The sequence below is a fragment of the Sphaerodactylus townsendi genome, linkage group LG06, assembly GCF_021028975.2.
Source record: "Sphaerodactylus townsendi isolate TG3544 linkage group LG06, MPM_Stown_v2.3, whole genome shotgun sequence".
Taxonomy (NCBI): Eukaryota; Metazoa; Chordata; class Lepidosauria; order Squamata; family Sphaerodactylidae; genus Sphaerodactylus; species Sphaerodactylus townsendi.
In genome coordinates, this window is record NC_059430.1 from 95,406,748 (window position 1) to 95,427,570 (window position 20,823).

Here is a 20,823-nt window from a genome sequence, read left to right on the forward strand (position 1 = left end):
TGAGTACAGTTATTTTTCTCCTTTATTTGGTTTTTCCACTGTACGCCTTTTCCCTCCCTTTGCCCCCCCTTTTTTTGTGGTCTGAAACAGCATACAAACTTCATTCTCTATCTCTGTTTTATCCTCGTGAACAAGAATTCTGTAAAATAAATTAGGCTGCGGGCTTCAGTAGCTAAATGGAGATTCAAACCTGGTTTCCCAAATCCTAGTCCAACACTCTCACCACTATCCTACACTGGATGGGCTCTAAGGTGGTTTATTTTTAATAATTGTACTACTTTGTACTCTGCCTTTCTCCCCAGTGGGCACCCAAAGTTTGAAGAAGAGAAGAAGAATTTGGATTTATTATACCCCACCTTTTTGTCCTGTAAGGAGACTCAAGGTGGCTTACAAGCTCCTTTCCATTTCTCTCCCCACAACAGACACCTTGTGAGGTAGGTGGGGCTGAGAGAGTTCTGAAGAACTGTGACTAGCCCAAGGTCACCCAGCAGGAATGTAGGAGTGCGGAAACACATCTGGTTCACCAGATAAGCCTCCACCACTCAGGTGGAGGAGTGGGCAATCAAACCCGGATCTCCAGATTCTCCAGTTGCTTACTTTGTTCTCTGCTCCTCCATTTTATCCCCACAACACTGTGAAGTAGGTTAGGCTGAGACAGTGTAATTCGCCCAAGGCCACCCAGTGATCTTCCATTGTGCAAGTGGAAATTTGAACCCAGGTCTCCTAGACAGTCCAACGCTCTTTCCCACTGCATACACTGGCTCTTAATGTGTAGCCATGATTGACACTGCCTCTCCCCTACCCGTAATTAATAGCCTAGAATCCAGAATCAACATTCTTGTTAAAATTGAAACACTGACCCTACCAATGGTTAGATCTGAGTCCAGTAGCACCTTGAAGGGCAACAAGAGTTTCAAGGTATAAGCTTTCGAGAATCCAGACTCCTTTTGTCTGCTAAAGGGGGCTTAGACTCTCAAAAGCTTATAACCTGTTCTACTGCAGACCAAAGTGTCCACCCTCTGAAACTGGCTCTTCCCATGTTTATGATAGCACATATATGCATGTGTTGCCTAATTTTTTAAAAGATTTTATTTTCACCTCTTGCCAGAGTGAAGCAACAAGAATTGCAGAAGTCCTCTAGTGGCAGGAACATGTGTACAGTGCTGTTTCTGCCTCTCAAGGTACGAGTCACAAAAGCCACAAAACCAGAAAAACCAGCTCCTGTTATGAGAAGTGCCAGGAGGAATCCCTTACCTTATCAGGAAATACGCTTGGCTTTGGTTCAGGAGACCAGAGCGTTGCGCACCTCTTCTGTCGTGTGCCCGTCTTATGCTCCTGGCACTTATGTGAAGAAGAGATTGTAAAAGGGTTTTACGCACTCAGGCACAGACTGGTATCCACATGCTGCGGTGGGGATGAAGAGGCCACGCTAACTCCCCTGTCTGTTCAAAGGGTGTAGCCAAAGATCGTCAGGGCAGGAATTTGGGGCCATCCAAGACCGATTCAGCTGGATTGGACGAAAGCTAGATTCGCTTCACATCTGATCTTGCCAGGTTATTAATGAGGGAAATTCTCATCTTCTGGGTGTTGTGCTCCCTGGTGGGTAAGTAAACAACCTTTGGTCCCTTTATTCCACCAAAAAAGGGGTTATTTTTTACTATTGCAAGAATTCCTCAGGCAAGGAAATGTAAATTCTGTGGTCAGATATTGTTTACATCTGTTTTGAGGTTGTGCATAGTAGTGCTGTGATGTTGTTGCAATAGCTTTACTAGATTCCACTGAATACATTCTTATCCTATCCTGGTTTTCTCCTACATTTAATCTCCATTTACCTCACAACAACTTTGTGAGGTAGCCTAAGCAGAGAAATAATAATTATTGAATAAATAAATGAATGAGTATATAAATAAATAAATGACTCAAGGTTACCCTGTGAACTTCATGGGGGATTTGAACCAACCTTTTCCTTGTACTAGTCCAATGCACTAAACATTGCATCATAGGCCCCTTCCGCACATGGGGAATAATGCACTTTCCCTCCACTTCCACAACCATTTGCAAGTGGATTTTGCTGTTCCGAACAGCAAAACCCGGCTGCAAAGTGCATTGAAAGTGGATTGAAAGTGCATTATTCTGCCTGTGAGGAAGGGGCCATAGTCCTACAACCATCAAGCAGATAGCGCTGTTCCATTTTTAAAAAATCCTGCCTTTTCTCCAAGGAGCTCAGAGCGACATACATAGTCCTCATAACAACCCTGAGAGGTAGGTGAGGGTAAGTAACACTAATTATCCTACGGCCTTGTGATTAGCTTTAAGACTGAGTGGGAAATACTCTAACCACTATATCAACCTAGATCTATGTACTACGGACCAGTGAGATTTACCCTCTGAAAGAGAATCCCCCTTCCCAGGGCTAGAAGTGTCTTTAATGAAATGCAAATGCAGTAGAAAACTTGAAATTTGTTGGAGTATTTCTTAGAGCTTTTTTTACGCACTCAGAGCTGGCGCGATAAAGGTGTGCTGGGAGCCAGGAAGTCCCTGGTTCATATGTCATGTTGGCTGATGATTTGTGGCCTTCAGCAAGCAGCTTCAGACCTCTACCTGTAAAAGGACTATAATAATAATGTGAAGCTTTCTAAAATAATGCATTTGAATTGCTTTGAGTGACTGAAGTGTGCTATATCAATGCTACATATGAGCAGCAACCACAACAGCGAAAGCCGTGTTTCAAAGCACAGGCCTGATCTTGTGGCTTCAGCAGCAACATGAACTGACCAGTTAAACTTTTTCAAATCCCACATACTTAATTAAGCCTTATCATCTCCTCATGGCTTCAGAATAATATACTGCTAAAAGCACAGGAGCAGGGAATGGGAGAAATGTTACCAGTGTTAGCTCTGAACTGTATTTTATCTTCCACATTTTATCTTCGGTGTGGCACGCCCCAAAACTACACTCCAGCAAAAACAAGGCACCCTCCCTTCCACAACTGTAACACAACAGAATGGTTCAGGAGGGCTAGAGCACTTGCATAAAGGGTACAGAAGTATAGAAATCAATTCACCTGTAGAAAATGGTAACTTGGGAGGATAGAGTCTATGGTGGTGATGGCGAACCTTTTAGAGACCGAGTGCCAGGGGAGGAGCAAGGGAAAGCTGCGTTCGGGACACACATGCACCCTGTGCCCCTGCCATGCCACCATCTGCTCCCATCCTGCCCTGGAGTGCCCCCAGAACACCCTTGCCACAGCCCCACAGGGGCAGGCGCCTAGTGTGTTGGCACTTCTTGCCCCCTTGGTGCTATGCCACTGCCAAGTGCCCAAACTGGATGACAGTGCGCTCACACACAAAGAGGGCTCTGAGTGCCACCTCTGGCACGCGTGCCATAGGTTCGCCACCACTGGTCTATGGCATCACATCCCTCCCGAGCTCCGTACCCAAACTCTGCCTTCCCCAAGACCTGCCTCCAAAATGCTAGGAATTTCCCAACCCAGAGTTGGCAACCCTATGGGCACAACTTTGCATAGAGTTGAACTATTAAGAATTATAAAATTAACAAAATGATAGAAGGGCAGGAAAGGAAAGAGCAACATTTAACAATTCAGAAGTCAGGATCTCTTGGGCAATTACAGCCATCCCAATCTTGGGGTGTAGCGGGGGAAGCTGAGCTTTTTAGTAAATTATCTAGGCTGTCTTGGGGAATCTCAGCAGAGGCGGAAGTTGCCAGGACTGGGGTTGCCAACTCTTGGTTTGGAAATGCCTAGAGGTTTGACAGTAGAGCCTGGAAAAGTGGGGTTAAAGGAGAGAGGGGAAGGACCTTGGTAGGGTTTGATGCCAATCAGTTTACCTTCTACAGCAGCCATTTCCTCTGGGAGAAGTGGAATAAATATTTTAAATAAATAATAATTGATTTGTATAGTCTGGAGATGAGTTGTAATTCTGGGAGATTGCCAGCTCCCACCTGGAGGTTGGCAACCCTACCTGGGGTAGACTGGTCATTACTGTTACAGGGAAACTTCTTGGGTGGCCACTGACAGCTAGAAGAAAGGAGAACAAAGGCCTGGGAGCAGGGTCCAGTGCTCCTTTAAGAGAGACTTGGGCCAGGTAGAACCTGGATCTTACTTGCCATGGTGGTTTTTCCCCACCTTTTGACTTCGCACAGTTCTCCAGTTCTTCCTGGTAGTTGAGGCAGGGCCGGTATGTAATGCCCCAGCTTTTTTCGCATGAGCCCAGGACTTTTTCATTTGCACCGCGAGCTCTTCCGCACATGCATGGAGCTCTTCCGCAAATGCACATCCATTTCCCGTTTTCTGATTGGCGGCTGGTTGTGTCACACAAATGGCATCATTCTCCCCCATTCCCCCATTCACTTTCACGAAGGAAGAAACCATGGATTTTAGATGGAAAAATGCGGGAAAGAGGGAATGAAGAGCAATGAAGTCTGCCTTTCCCAGGCAGGGTGGGGGGAAAGCATGTGAGCGGGGGTGGTAGCGGCTGCTCCTGCAGACTCCCTCTCACCACATTCCTGCAATGCCGACAGAGAGGCATAATATTCTTGTTTGCTTCTCAAACCTCAGTTTTCTCCCTCCCCGTGGTGGCAGTGGCTGCTACTGCTCCTCGCCCACTCCCTCTTCTTTGGACTGGACACAAGACTCTGCTTAATGAGATCAAAGCACGCCTCCCCCCCCCACCCCATCTTCGCCATTTGCATTTCCAGCTCACACTTTAGGCGCAAAAAGCATTGGACAGGCCAGAAAGGCAAGGCAGGAAAAATACAATGGTTCTGCCCTGGATCTGCTCTTGCGGTTTTTGCTTGGCAGCAGGGTCACACAGTGGCATTTAAAAAGTACCACCTTGCTAGCGATTTCTGAAATTCGTGGAGCAAAGGCAATACCGCAGGGCGGCGCCAGGGCCACACTGGGGCAGACCTGCTGCGGCTCCTGGAGCCATGAAGAATTCTCAAATGCACAGGTCTATTTCCCAGGCTCACGCCAGTGTAATTTCACCATGCAAAAAAGGCCTTGGAACAGGCAAAGTAAACTTTTAAGAGCATGAAGTTTGATCACATCACAATCCCCACTGCCGCGGGTTCGGCTTGGCAGGTCTTGGCGGATCTCTCCTGATTGGCTGTCATGCCGTGTTGGGGCAGGAACTTTTCTTCACATCATCATGTCAGCCGGTGAAGATGTGAGTGCATCCCCTCTGAGTGTAAATGTTATACCGAGCAACCCCTTGCTCTCATTCTCTCGTTAGAGAGGTTAAACGTTAGTCCAAAACAGAAGTTGAGCAAAACGAAACCAAACGTGACAAAAACAAAAAGAAATAACTGCGCGCAAATCGTGCACAGGCCACCACACTTTGATTGTCTGGCAGCATTTGCGTCACTGTGAATGGCGGGAAATTGAGCTACATCAGGCCCCCGAACCTTCCCACCGATGCGGATTGGCAACGTGTTTTGCCAAAAAGTTGCACAAGCAACCAGGTACAGCAGAGATGCTGGATGGGGAGGGGGGAGCCGGGATTTATCTGTGTTCCAAGGTTCGGTAGTGGGGAGAACGCGATGAAACCTCAATATTTTGAGTGACTATCCTGGGATTAATCGCCAGTGAAGAAATCACCTAAAAGGGGAAGGTAGTGGGACCAATTAGGGTTGCCAACCTTTATCTGGGGGGTGGTGATCTCTTAGATTACAACTGATCTTTCAACTACAGAAATCAGGTTCCCTTGGAGAAAATGGCTACTCTGGAGAGTAGACTCTAAGGCATTATACCCTGCTGAAATCCCTCCCCAGGTTCCATCCCCTAAATCTCCAGGAGTTGGCAATCCTAGTTGGCAACACACTGGGGTTGCCAAGGGTTGGATATAAATCAAATCAAATACGTACATGCATTCATAAAACTATCTGAAGCGAAAAAAAGTCTTGTCGCTTTAACAGAGGCTCAATAGGATGTTATTTGTGAGATTATATTTATCACCTTCATGCCATGAAACGCTTCATGTACACACATTAACCCTCTGTTAAAGGGACTGTACTGTTTTCTGTCAGCCTGTTGGCCACCCTACACACAATGAGCTTCTCTCATTGGGGAGGGGGAGGGAGGAGTGGTTGCTTCTCTCACATTACAGGGCTTTTCCTCTGAAGTAGTACATGTACTCAGTCAACGTCTTGGATGAGTTCCATTGAGTACATTCCATTTTATCAAGTGGGAAAACCCCTGTTATGTGTAGTCATTTCTTCTCTTCTCAAGACTTGAAGGTAGTCATTTGATTGCTAAAGAATACAGTCCCAAGGCTATGTTGCTGGTTGCACCTTAACAGTGGTGGCAAGAGAGAATTGGCCTTGCTCACCCCAATCCTCTATTGACTTCAGATTATCAGAAACAAAAAACAAAGGAAAAAAGAGGTAGGGGTTGTCCCTCATTGGCAGTGATCAGTTTTGCTTCAGCACGCCCAAGCCAGAGTCCACATGTAAAGGGTTTGTAAACAACCATTCAAATGGAAAGAACAGTCCATGGGCTTACTATGCCACTGAGGTACGTTATTTTCTTGATTTATACCCTGCCTTTCTTGCCAGTGGGGACCCCAAGCAGTGCACACTGTTCTTTTCTTTTCCATTGTATCTTTACAACCACAATCCTGTGAGGTAGGTTAAGCAAAGAGAATGTGACTGGCACAAGGCCAGCCAGCAAGCTTCCATGGTATAGTGGTGTCTCCCTGATCCTAGTCCGATACTGTCAGCCCAACACAACATTGGTCATATAGGGCGAAGATTTGGGAAACTTAAATAGAAATCCACACACTGCGATAAAATTCACTTGGTGAGCTTGGGACAGCCCCTCAGTATGCCCAAGTTTCTCCAGTAGCTTCCCAGGGATGTTTCAGGTCAGAAAAGATAAAGGCCTTTTCCACACAAGTAAATGAAAATGTTTGCAAAACGTTTTCAAGCTCCCCTGTTTGTTCACACTCAACCCCTCGAAATGATTCCTGGCTGCCATTTTGTGCTTGTTCTGTTTTTTCTTCTTCTCTGTGGATCCGATGCTTCAAAGTTTCAAAGCCTCATGCTGTGACTCTTCTTAGGTTGTGCACTCGAAGCTTTAAAGATATCCTCCCCTTTTTGTTTTAAAACTGACAAAAATAAACAGGGGAAATGATGGAGCAAACTCAGAAAATGGCACTGGCAGGGAGTGCAGAGAGGCATGGGAAACGTTTTAAAAAGAAATGCACAGCAAGCCAAAACGTTTTGAAAATGTGTTTTTAAGGCTATGAAATTTATAATGTTTAAATGTTTATTTTTATATTATTTATTGTATTGATTGTTTCATATGCTTTTATTGTAAGCTGCCCTGAGTCCTGTGGGACATTGGCGGGATATAAGTGCAATAAATACATAAAATAAATAAACAAAAGAATCACTAGAAAAGAGGATGCATTTAAAATGTTTTCAGGCTGGAAATAAAATGTTTTGAGCTAAAAACATTGGGGAACTCCTCAGAGGAAACATTTTATTTCCTGCCTCAAAATTTTGGTTATGCGGAAAAGGCCAAAGTTTCCCAGCATGCCAGTTCTAACTGGTGTATGTCTGATTTGATAAGACCCAGGAGGAACCATAAGCACAAAATGGCAGCCAGGAATTCATGCCAAATCAGTCAAATTACATAAGATGTTGGAATTCCATTATCTTGACTGTTTTTAAAAAACACAGTGCTGAAGTAAGGCCTAATTTTAACTCTACCCCCATACATGATCAAAAATGGTTTCTTCCGCAGGCAGCTGCTTTTAAACTGGGAAGAAAAAATATACCTGGTCCAATGTGGGTGCCTAGAGAAAAATATGTCTGGCATAATGTGGGTACCTAGGGGATTTTCAGCCAGGAAAACATCATGGGAAGGGGAGCAGAAGAGTACACTGCCATGGCTTCATGGCCCTGATCTACATCACACAGAAATGGAGTATAATGTTGCAGAGTTCACTCTCCAAAGTAGCCATGTTCTCCAGGTGAACTGATCTCTGTCACCTAGAGATTAGTTGTAATAGCAGGAGAACTTCAGTTAATTCCAGCTGGAGTTTGTCAAGCAACCGTACTCAGAGGTGGGATCCAACCAGTTCTCACCACTTCTCTAGAAGTGGTTACTAATTTTTTCTGAGTGCCGAGAAGGGGTTACTAAAACAACCTCCCTGCCCAATAGGGACTGGAGGTGCGTGTGTGCGGCGGCTCCACTGTTTGAATCCCACCACCATCGGAACCTGTTATTAAAATTTTTGGATCCCACCACTGACCCTACTGTCATGATACAATGCATCACCAAGAAGAAATATTCCTGAATGGAAAAAGCTGGCTTGTCAAGGTGGAACCTAGACCAGAATCCTTCTAGCTTACCATATGCAATCACAGTTCTCAAAAAGAGAAGTTGTCTGGCTTTATTTTGAAATGATCCTGTCCAGGAACAAGTTTGTTTCTTTCTTCATCTGTAACAACTAAGCAAAGGAGTCTCCTTCTTGCTCATTCAACACAGCTTATCTGCTGGCTCCAGGGCTGCAGAACATGCATTTCAGACCTGAATTCAGGCATTTAACACTTGGCTGTACCTACTCCAATGCTGACTAATTATTTACATGCATATATCTTGCCCTTCCTACTTTTTGTAGCTTAAAGCAGCATAGAAAAGCTTTGACAGAACAACCTAAAAATCCCCATTAAAAAACAAGCAAAACCTCCCCAGCCCTCTTCCCAGTCATCAGCCACAGGAGACACTTCCTCCTCCACTCAAAACTTTTTGAATTAGGATGGCTTTACATTGTCTCCTTATCTGTCCTAAAGCTAAACTTCAGTGTCAAATAATAAACCATTAAGTTAAAGGGAACTGGGTATTGTTGCTCCACTATGCAATACTTCCTCATGTCTTCAGGGAGGCTGTGCTGCAAGATCGGCGTTATGGCAAAGAAAGAATAAATACCCAGAGTCCTCTGTGGAGATCTAGAAATTACCATACAGTTTCACAAAGGCAACTTTTTGGAAATTGGAAAGAAAGAAGTTCATTCCCCTGACATGGAAGTCCTCAACTTCTGCATTCTGACTTGAAAGAGAACCTGGCTAGATTTTACCATTTGCACCTGTTCAGAAACTAGTTCTCAAAGGATTTCTCTTAACAAGCTCAGCCCCACCCTACCCCTTTCATTATTTTCATTGCAGTGTTTGAAATCCTGTATTCCTGAAAAAGTTGCATTCCATGCAGATGAGGAATGGCAGTTGACTCTCCCCCTGTATTTCTGATGAGGTTCAAAATAAGATAATTGCTCCTTTTTCCCCTTCTTATAGGGGAGTTGCTGGCAGAGAGATGTCCACGCGTTCAACACGTCACTTTTTTGTCCAGAAATTTTGAAAACATTCTCACCTGGGATAATGGGAAGGAGACATTCCCTGGCACGATCTATCACGTGCAATATAAAACGTAAGGAGGTTCAGTCTCTTCTATAATGCCTGGTTTGGAACTGTTTAAAACTACCTATTTTCTTTCAAAGCTATTTTAAAAAATCTTTGTTTTAGAATGTTTTGCTTAAGTCCTAGTGCCTACCTAACAGAACTAGGTAGGCATTAGGACACAAGCAGAGCATTCTAAAATAAAGACAGTTCAGCAGGTGGCAGATGAAGTTACTTAGATCTTTTTGCTGAAAAGTGTATAAATGATGCTACTTATTAGATGATGTATTGTTCAAGGCTTCCTAGAAAAAGGGATGGAAATCACTCCCAACTGCCACAGAGAAGGCTCAGAAACATATGGATATAATATCATATAGCACATGGCAGTGTTCTTATGCTATCAAATCTGCAGAAGCCCCCATCACAGTGCTGGAATTATTATTATATTATGGGGGCATGTTTCTAGGCTTTCCTAAATCAAATTAGAAAAGAAGGGCTGATCTACATGTTACATTTGATATTGAACCACCCCAATGGATCAGAATCCACTTTCTCCAGGGATCTGAAAAGCAAGAGCTATACCCTGTTCAGGATAAAGATGACAGGAGATTTGTGAATTAATCTGCCATTTCTTGGACCTTCTTTGTTCTAGACTGCCCCACTTGGGTCCTACTGCCTACCAAGTTCTGTCCCCAAGGCACAAGGACTGAAGCGGAGCATTCTAGAATAAAGACATTCCAGGAAATGGCGGATAAATTCACAAATCTTTATCTTTATCTGCCATCTTTATCCTGAACAGGGTATAGTTTGTAGATGTGTAAAATGTCCCGTTTGAGGTAGCCTTCACCCAGCTCAGTCTTTCATCATACTGGGCCAGCCTGTATTCTTCCTGAAACAGTTGTCTCATTCCCAGGAGTTCTGGCACCTTGAATCCATCCTCAGTAGCAGACAGTGTAGAAGGTGAAGTACTTGGCATTCTGACAGTTTTACTTCCAATCTTTCCAGTAAACAGGACTTCTTGTTTTCTTGGAAACTCTGGACAGCTTTTCTCAGCAAGAGGTGTGCAAATGGAAGGTGTTCATTAACAATCAGTTTCCCAACGGCTAAGTTTATTGCAGCAATTAATGTTAGAACAAAGCTGCCTGCTTGGATGATGAAAGGAAGGGAGAATGATGCAGGTTTGGCGGCAAGTGCCCGGCAGGAGGAGGGTACCGCCCCACAAAGTCTAGCAGAAGCAATTAAAGAAAAGTAATGCCCCATGGAGATCAACCAAGATAGTTATCTAAGTGGCTAGATAAATGTATTTAAAAACCTAAGACAAATAGGCCAGCTGCATATTGGATGCAGCCACATGCAGCACAAAGTCTGCAGTCAGGCACCCATAAAAGGAAAAGCTGAAAAGGAAGGGGTTTTCAATGGAAGGACTGGGGTGAGTGAGCCCATTCCTGGCTCTGGCAGTCTTCTGTTGTAGATTGTAAGCACAAGTTTTGTGAGAATAAAAGTTGGACCAAAAACTACCCACCACAGAAGACCACATGTAGTCTGCCTCTCAAGCAAAGGGAAGTTGTAGGAGAAGATGGCTCTCTGTCTGCATCGTAAAGATGTACGTCAACTTGTTTGGAAGAGGGAAGAGCTACAGTTTGAAAATTAAGCAAAGCTGATACCTGTGTTAGGCTCCATTTGTAGGTTGCCAACCCTACAGGAAATGCTGCCAGCATCAGGGCCAGACTCTCCACTACTGTCATGGGAAACAGCTCCTGAGGTCACATTCCCACCAAGAACCCATTCACCACCCAGGCGACATGGTTTCCATTTGCTCACTTATAGTAAGATATCTCCAGGCAATTGCAGCCCTTAATTGATCAGCAGGTTGAAATTGGGGTGGGCGGAGAGGAAAAAAGTTAAAAAGAAAAATTAAACCCTGGCTACTTATGAGAAGTTTTGATCACAGAGTTCCTGTTTATTCCTAGAGCTACCACAGAGTTTCTGGCGATCACTATAGAGACCTCCCCTTGTTACAGGTAGCTCTAGGAATTACTAAGGGTGCTTCCGCATTGTCGTGCTCGACCTGAGATCGACTAGAGTCCGACCCGTGAGTTCCTCCGCGACACAGATCGAAGCTGCCGGACTTCGCGGTCTGACTTCCGGACTCCCCTCTCGCCATTGAATTTCTCGACTCTACTGGGGAGTTGAGTCGACTGGCGGACTCGGGTTGCACTCGGTGCCGAAGTTTCGGGTTTATCGGAGCGCGGAATCTCCGTCACTCGACTCTGCCATGTAGCCAATCACAACTAAGTATTTCGCCCATGCGCAGAAGCAGCCGACTCGTGGCGGCGCGAAAAGCTTTGGGCATGCGCAGAACGGGGGACACAGCAACCAATCGGAACGCAGCACAGGGAGGTGGTCCCGCCCTCTGAGCTCGGCTCCGGAGACACGAGTCGGCTGCTGTGCGGAGGAACGGGAGGACTCGAGTCAAGGTAAGACTCCGCCGACACGAGTCAAACCTGAGTCGACTCGTGTGTCCGGAAGGGCTCTAAGATCTCTATGGTGAGAACTTCTGGTAAGTAGCCAAGGCCCTATTTTTCTTTTTAAAAATTTCTGCCAAGATGCTGTTCCACTCTGCAAACTAAATTCAGACAATTGGCCGTGATCCACAGCGGTAGACAATCTGGGACCCATAAGGAACTGTGGGAGGAGATAATCCATTTGGAAACTTCCATACCCTTCTCCCACCTCACACTCACACACCTCAGATCTCCTCTCTAGGATTTTACAAAATATTTCAAGAGCCGTGAACAAGCAACCATCTGCAGTGCCACTTGATGACATCATCAGGAGCAGCTGCATGTTGTTCAGGGAAGTGTTCACTTTGGCAAACCTGATGCCAAATCAAGGGAGTTTTCCTGTCTCTGTACACAACACATAAAACCGTGTTTCCTCTTAGGTACGGGGCCACATGGCAGAACAAAAGTGAGTGCCAAAACATCACACGGCCTATCTGCAATCTCACACAGGAGACTGAAAACTACACTGAACGCTATCATGCCAGAGTGAGAGCCATTGTCCCTGGCTTCTGTGTCTCACAGTGGATAACATCCCTAAGGTTCTGTCCCAAGGAAAACAGTAAGTGCTTGGGGTTTGCCTGCTTGGAAGCATTACTACATGATCTGGAAGCACTGTATTCCAAGGATGCTATCTTTTGCCTGGTATGATACTTGTCCAGCATGGTGTAGTGGTTAAGAGCAGGTGCACTCTAATCTGGGGAACCAGGTTTGATTCCCTGCTCTGCCAATTGAGCTGTGGAGACTTATCTGGTGAACCAGATTAGCTTATGCACTCCAACACATGCCAGCGGGGTGACCCTGGGCTAGTCACAGTTCTTTAGAGCTCTCTCAGCCCCACCTACCTCACAGGGTGTTTATTGTGGGGGGGGGGGGGAAGGGAAAGGATATTGTAAGCCCCTTTGAGTCTCCTTACAGGAGAGAAAAGGGGGATATAATTCCAAACTCCTCTTCTTCTTTTAAGCCCTGGCACATTAAATATTTTGACAGAACTATGTTAACATTTCTGGGAGCAATATAATTATATCATTTGGGCAATAATTCAATAAAATGTACATAATCATTCCTCCAGAACTGATAATCATTCTTAAGAAATGTCTCAGCTTTTGTTGTTCCTGTGTGAGGTGTGTTGTCCTAATGAAAAAAAAGACATTGGGCAGGGAGGGGAGAGTTGTAGGTCTCCTGCTTGCTTTTTGGATTGGAATAAGCCCTTTTCAAACATTTGATTTTTGTGTACCAAGCCTTGCTAGAGATCCTCCGTTACCTATGAACCTCCTGATATGCAGAGTCACCATATTGAGTGAATGTATGCATGTAATAAATATGTGTATATTCCAGCTTCAGAACACCCAAATCGAGCACTGGATCTTCCAAAGTAGGTATTTGCATGTACTGAAGCTGTGCACTTGAGAAAATATGTGTGTTGCCCTGTTCAAACAAAATGGTGACTGCATGTATCAGGATGGTTGCAGGTAGCATACATTCCCACGGGGCGTACCGCCCCAGGAGAAATATGGGGTCAAATATCCCTGGACTGCGGCTATTTAGTAACATGGGGGCCCCCAGAAAATCACCCGCACGCCCGTTCTCCTTCCCCCAGGGTCCATACAGTGACTTCAAGACCTGGTGCAAAAAAAACATTGTTTGGCTGTGGTGGGGGAGGGTGGCTGCCCATGTGGGGAGGGTTAGGGCAGAAAACTCTGATTTTGCTCCGGGCTACATTTTTCCTAGATACGCCTCTGCACTTATGTGTCACACAGCTGACCACCAAGACAGCTAACAGTATGGAGCCATTCTAGTATAAAATTCCAGCCAGGTAAACCACTGCATTGATTTCTAAACTCTTAGCCTCCAAACTCCACTCTTCACAGTGGTCTCTGTTATTTTTTCTCTCCCATGCAGCTGTTGTAGGTGGTCCTGAAGTGAAATACATCCCCGACATTCGATCCATAAAGTTCATTGTACAGCCTCCCTACACACCTCTGAGAGATGATAATCACACCTTGACTGTGGAAGACATTTTCAGCCGATTTGATGTTGTCCGATACCAGATAACAATATTTTGTCAAAAGACACTGCAGCAGGTAAAGGATAGATGGAATGTGCTGATAAAACTACAGTTCCCAGAATTCTTTTTTTGGGGGAAAACCTTTACTATTCACAGATTTCAAAGCCGTTTAAGTGCCAAAATGCACAATACCCAATACATACCGGGTCACAGGTGCACAATCAAACTCACAGTCAGAGGTACATCAAGGAACACACCATAAACAGCAATCCTTTGGTCAGAATTGCAAGGTGGGGAGAAGAACTTTTAGTTTCCCTCCCACCCCACTTTACCAGCACAAACTGCAGTAATGGGGCTTTTTACACCTTTTTGCTGGTCCACATATCCTTCCTAGGGCACCTGGAACAAGAGAAAAGGGACAGAAAGTGCCCTCCTGTTTCTATTGGAAACTGGAAGCTCCTTCTCCCGCCCCAAGTAGAGTGAACATGCTGTTTGAGATGGGTTCCCCAATTTATATCTCACTGGAAGTGAGTAGTGCACCCATGACTTACATGTCATGTAATCTGGCCCTGAGACTGTGTAGTCCTATGTCCAATTAGAGAGAGGACAGGGTTGCAGAGAAGTAAACTGGAGCAAAACAGAAGGCTTGAGCCCTTCTCTTGCATCACCCGTGTCCTATTATTACACATAGTATGTGTAATTCTATGCAGAGTTATTTCACTGTTAGGTACATGGAATAGAAACAAACACAAATTATCCTATATTATCCTTGTAGAATCTAATGGTGATGAATTCATTAATGTGTGAACGTTAATTGACCAGGTAGTTGCTGTCCTCAATGTGACAGGTCACATGGGAGCAATCATGCTCCCTTGGGTGATATTATTTCTTTATTTTATTTGATTTAGTGCATTTCTATCTCTGCATGCCATAGTCCTGATCTAAGTCAGACTTGACTGTGTCTGGGAATGGAGTTCCCAGCACAGAACTCTGGGCACAGGTCAGATTGAAAGTACCTGGGGCAATAAGGAGGTCTTTGTAATGTTTGAACTGGCCCGACCTGATTACCATCAAGTGAATCAGCTATGCCTTTCACTTCAGAACCTTTCATGTGAAAGCAGGCTTTGTTATGGGAAATACAAAACCTTTTCCTCCTTGTGTTTTTTAAATACAGTGGAAGAAGACTGAGAACAACAAAGAATTTGAAGTCTCTGAACTGGACCCTGACACTGAATATAATGGTACAATACATATGAAATATTTAGAAAAAAACAGCGAGCCCCATACATTTCGGGTGAGGACTTTACCAGGTGAGGTTCTTACTGTAGAACTTTATCACATCTCACTTGCCTTGATCACTCTTTTTTTTACCTTATTAGGAATAATAGTTCATATAAAGTTAACAAAGTGAACACTGGCTGAATGTTTTGGTCTTCACCCAAAGTGGGAGCTCAGTGTTGCAATTTGAAATATAAGTGCAGTTCTGGTAGGAGGTGGAACACCAGGACTCTTTATCAGCCAGCAGGGCTTTCTGTTTGTTTGTTTGTTTGTTTTTGAAAGCATGTATACCTTTTGTCTGTATGTTTGCACTTTGTTCTTCAGTAACCAGCAATGAAAAACTGCACCACACTGAAAATCTGTAGAAGCAAGGAATTGTTTTTAGGGACTCTCTTTACAACTATACAAAATTAGAAGAACTTGCAAGACTTTTCCACCACTCTGAAGATGTTATATTGATCTTCATTCAAATTTGCCCAAATGTATACCCATATCAGACATAGAATTTGAAGCTAGAACTGAAAATGCAAACTCACTAACCTCAGGCTGCTTCAATTTCCAACATGGTTATCAGAAACCATCAGCCTACCAAATAATGCAGTGTTTGTTTGTAGGCTTGGCCTCACTTGTGAAACCTTACTTTGGTGAACTAAAAATGGAGTGCCACCTTGTTGGGTGGTCAAAGAGGATGCCTCCTTTTTCACCGGTAGAAAAGCTGGTTTGATCTGCCCATGCATTGCTTAGCCAAGGCATCTTTGCTGGGCACAGTTCTACCATTGATCGGGTCAACATTTTGGTTTGTTACAAAAAGCCAAATGTATTAGTTCACTTCCATTTAACTGGAAGGTGAGTGGGGTGGATCTTGTCTAGCCCTGTGGTTAACTGAAAAGGAAGTTTGGATGATCCAGGATTCCTCCCCCCGTGTTTGTATCTCACGAAGGTATATGGGGGAAAAGAGCTTTGACTCTCAAAACAAGAATATACCTTGAGACTTTTGCTGGTCACTAAAGTACTACTGGACTCAAATTTAGCTATTATGCTGCAGACCAGCATATCTGCCCCCTGAAATTATTTTCCAGTTCTATCCATCTATCTGTCCTGAATACTATTCTGTTTCTATTCCACAGACAACCGTTGGCTGATATACTTGTTTGGGGTAGTTGCATTTATGGTTTTAATCTTTGGTATGATATATTACCTGACATATAAGTACATTAAGCGATATACTACACAGCAACCCACGGCTCTGGTATGTATCTTTTCAATCATTATAGATGGGGGTGTTTTTAAAGAGTTGGATATTTTAGGGTCATGCATACAGGTTATTTGCCCCGAATTCAGTGCTGGTGAAAGTAGAGGTTTTCCTGTTTTTCCAGAGCGTCATGATGTATTTGTGCACCTCTGGGGGTTTCCTCAACTTTCCTGTGGTTTTTCTTGGACCTGCTATGCTCCCAAGTTTTGGGGAAAGATTGCAGCAAAACCTGGTTGGCTACCATGAGGGGAAACATTTTGATTTCCCAGTCCTACCCACACAGCAGCTATTTCCCTTGCAACAACCATTTGCTGTTCCTGTTACAGTATGTGGGCTTTTTTCTTTTTTAAAGAAAAGATCAGCAATTGAACAGCATCCTATCACTATTCCACAATACTAATATGTGTATCAGGTTCCCTGAATTCTTGGCTTCGGTTGTGTTTTTTCCAACCACTTTTGTGGTAGTCTGAAAAAACATGGGAAAACTTCAGCCAGAAAAACCACAAAAAAACAAACTATGAGAGCAACAAGAGCAACTGATAGCATGTGTAAAGGAAGTGAAAAGCCAATGCATTTAAGAAGCCAAGTTGCAGCAAAAACCTGATGCACAAAAAACCTTGAATATGTGGCTTTGCTTACTTTCCTATCAGCTCTGTATCTCTGTTACTTTGCCCACAGTCTCCAGAACAGTGGAAACCCTGTGTAGATGTCTTCTACAAACATTGCTCAAGATGAAGATTAGCAAAAGTGTTTATTCTGTGATGTCACACTAGTGCACAACTAAATAATGGAAATTCAGCTTCCTGGGAATCTTTATGTCTTCACAATGCACAATTTCATTGTCTATTGGTCTACTTCCTATAGAATTCTCCTCTCTTCTAGGTATTTACCTTTTTGATTAAGCTCTTTGCAGGTCACTCATTTTCATGTTTCTTCCTTGGCAGGATTTCAAGGCTGTGCCACACTTCCAGCCTCTCATGTTTACTGTGGAGCATATCTTGATCCCCCATGATTTATCCAAGCCTTTTCAAATGGATCCAGAGATGAAGCCAGAACAGATTAACCAGTGTCTCCAAGAAGTACTAGAGCACCAAATGGTATTTGATTTGCCAGAAAGAGTTTATCAGGAACAGACCAAAATGGCTCCAATCCAGCACATTGCTGCTCCCATAGGCCAAGTAGATGATGCATCTACCATTGGTTATGCTCCACAAGTGATCCAGAATAACCCACCTCACACACTAGACCACAAGCGCTCGACTTTAACATACGGTGTATGCGTGGAAGGCACCAGCCATGCCAACAATACAAACTCTTCACCAAACCAAAAGACAAAAATTGATTCTGTCAGTGAAGGCTTTATCAGCAATGTACAGAAACAAAACCCAAGTGAAATGGGATTGTGGGGAAACCTGGCTCAAAAGGAGCTGGAGCTGGAACAAGCTGAGGAAACCCAACAGCAACTGCTTCAGGAAGATGCCCAGGGCAGGACACAGCAACTTCCTTCCCTTCTGCAAGAGAGAGTGCCCACCATTTTGGGAGAAAGGACAGAAAGTTACAAGCAGCAGCCTTTGGAATTCTTGCCACCTGCTCTGAAAATCAGCCAAATTGCTCCCTCAGAAGGTGACTCTCCTTTGTCACCCATTCCTAATTCCTTGTTTTCAGTTTGTGCCAGTGACAGCTTCTCACAAGATCCCGGCCTCCTGGGGCAGTGGGCCCCTTCAAGCTGTCCAATGACAGACTGTCTCAGTCAAGCCAGCAAGGGCTTGAAAAGTGAGCCTGAACCCCTGACCGACACCTCAGAATCCTTGGACTCTCTTCAGGATAACATGCTTCTCCCAGGCCTGTTCAGAGACTTGGAGTTGAAATTACAGTGGGACCATGGACTGGATGAAAATGAAGCCATTTATTAGTAATTTACTCAGCAATTTTGGTTGGAAGGGGAATTTAACATGATAGCTGAAGGGAACCAGCAACACAAAGACACATCCCTGTCCTAAAGAGTTTTGAAGGGCAATGTCGTTTTCTATGATGCTGTCAGTTGTCTTGGTTTATGAACCACACTTTCATATATTACGAAAAGGGGAGTGGGGAACACACTAGATACATTAAAGTGGTTTGCAGCTACTAGTCTAGGAGCTGCTTTAGAAGATTCTTATGCTAATGGGAGAGCCACAGGGTCATGTGAGGGGAACTGGGACAGGACGAAAGCTGTAAAACCAGGATAGGGTAACGTGGCTTCTCCAGGCCAGCCTACCCATCTTGTGGTGTGGTGTAGTGATCAGAATGTCAGAAAGAGCCAGATCTAGGTGAGCAACACACCAATGTGGGGTAGCAGCAGCAGATATTGTGAAGGAAAATATGTATAAGTAGGGGAGGGGCATAAGTTTATATTTTGCCCCCTAAAAAACATAGATCCGATCCTGGTTTTGGAAATGGATCTGGGAAAACCAAGTCTGAATCACTACTCTGCCATGAATGCTCACTGCGTGACCTTGAGCCAGTCACAGACTTTCAGCCTAACCTACCTCCAATGGTTGTTGTGAAAGTACAATTTGGGGTGGGGGGGAGAGAGAGGGTTACAATGTAAGCCACTTTGAATCTTCAGCCAGGGAGAAAGGCAGGAAATACAAACGCAGCAGGATAAAAAGAAGATATGAGTAGGGCTGCCAGCTTTTAAACGAGTCCTCTAGCTGTCCCTTTAATATCCCTTTGATCTGCAGTGAATACCTTCTGTGAAAATCTTCATCTGCATATTTCCATGTACTGAGTCTCGATTGATGGGACAGGACATTTTTCTTAAGGCCAGCTGGCAACCATAGCTGGGGTAGGGTCAGCTTCTTCAGGTGGTCTCAGGGTGCTTCCACGCCTCTGCCATGGAAATAGCAAGCAGCATGGGAAAAGGCAGGAATAGCATCTGCACTCAATGTTGCTCTGCCCCTGTGGCCACCCACTCTCTCCCTTTCCACCTAAAAGCAGAGATGTGCCCACTATTGCACTGGTACCCCCTACAGCACTGAAATCCCATCTTTCCCCTCAGTTATCTCTTTTCCTATGAACTCATGCTCTGTATCGCTCAACAGGGAATGTAGAGAAAAGACTTTTAAATGTCTAAACAGTATGTGATGTACAACAGGAAGCTGCTGCTTGCCATTTTGAAAGCAGAACGTACCTCCACCTGCCCTCCCTATGACGCTGATAGGCCAACAGACAGACCCCTGCAGTCAGTGTAAATATTCCCCTTTAATTCTGGCAGGAAAAGGTTGATTTTTTCCATATTAAAGAGGAAAGCCCAGGGGAGGTCAGGAGTTGTGCTCAGAATGAGCATGACATCATGTGAACATTCCCCTTTAATCCAGGGGCTTTATGCTTTCCATGTTGTGGAAGCACCCATATATAACAGCTCCAGGCTCTCATTGATACTGAACTCGTTGATCAGAGACCTATTTCCTAATGAAAAACCTCCATTGAGAAATATTTGTGTTTTTTCCCACAGACCTTTACTAATTGATCTCTTTACAGCAATCTGTAAGCTATTTGTCAGCACCCCTGGGGTGGGGCACAGTGAGCATCAGAGTACACAATGCTGGGACGTCATTTCTAGTAACGTACCCAAAAGAGACAACACAGTGTTACAGCAAGAGTTAGGGAAATTCCTGGCGTTTCACTGTGATGTTGCGACCACTTCCAGGTGTGCAGCCGGAAGTGGCATTGCACAATGCAGCTTAGGCCTCTCATTTTACTGCAGCTGATCCACCAAGCAGCAAGGGAAGGCCAGAGCCCAGGGGCAGGCGTCCCGTCAAAGCAGATGACATGGAGTTCCTATGTGTAACTCAGAATATCTCTTTAGGATTGCCTCATGCTCAAATTGTATTTTAAAGTCTCTACAGCCATAGAAGCTCGCTGAATGCTTTGGGGTCCACTCACTCGCACAGCAAAGCCTACCTCACAGAGTTGTTTTGAGGAATGTGTGGAGAAGGGGAGACTAATGTGAGCCACTTTGGGACCCCATTGAGGAGAAACTGGAAGATTAATATCTTTAAGTTTGCAATGATCTTTAAGAAATAAAAGTGATTTTTATTTATTCAGTGTGAGTTTAGTGGAATGATTTAACAGCCATTTATTTGAAATTGTATCCATTTCCCAGAGCAGACTGGTAAATCAAATTCTCTGAAGGTACACCTAAGCGGCAATTAATAAGATGACACTGCAAATAATCTTATGCAATCTTCTGCCATTCCGGGTGACAATTAAGCAGAAATGTTGGGTGTGACGCCATCCGACCAGGTGTGTGTTACAAGATAGAA

At 44.4% G+C, this 20,823-nt stretch overlaps 1 protein-coding gene across 1 annotated transcript; it reads left to right on the top strand.

The window, feature by feature from the left end:
- Nucleotides 1-1,281: 1,281 nt before the first annotated feature.
- On the top strand, nt 1,282-20,604 carry IL22RA1 (interleukin 22 receptor subunit alpha 1). The gene is made up of 7 exons (XM_048499251.1): nt 1,282-1,603; nt 9,316-9,448; nt 12,362-12,540; nt 13,881-14,062; nt 15,161-15,296; nt 16,392-16,513; nt 17,461-20,604. The coding sequence occupies exons 1-7, from the start codon at nt 1,561-1,563 to the stop codon at nt 18,427-18,429; spliced, it is 1,764 nt and encodes a 587-aa protein (XP_048355208.1). The 5' UTR covers nt 1,282-1,560; the 3' UTR covers nt 18,430-20,604.
- Nucleotides 20,605-20,823: the final 219 nt, after the last annotated feature.

Excerpts from the sequence above, each read along its gene's own strand:
- IL22RA1 (XM_048499251.1), top strand. The coding sequence starts at position 1,561 with ATGAGGGAAATTCTCATCTTCTGGGTGTTGTGCTCCCTGGTGG. Across the intron at positions 1,604-9,315 it reads GGTGTTGTGCTCCCTGGTGG|GGGAGTTGCTGGCAGAGAGA; the intron begins GTAAGTAAACAA and ends CCCTTCTTATAG. Across the intron at positions 16,514-17,460 it reads CACAGCAACCCACGGCTCTG|GATTTCAAGGCTGTGCCACA; the intron begins GTATGTATCTTT and ends CTTCCTTGGCAG.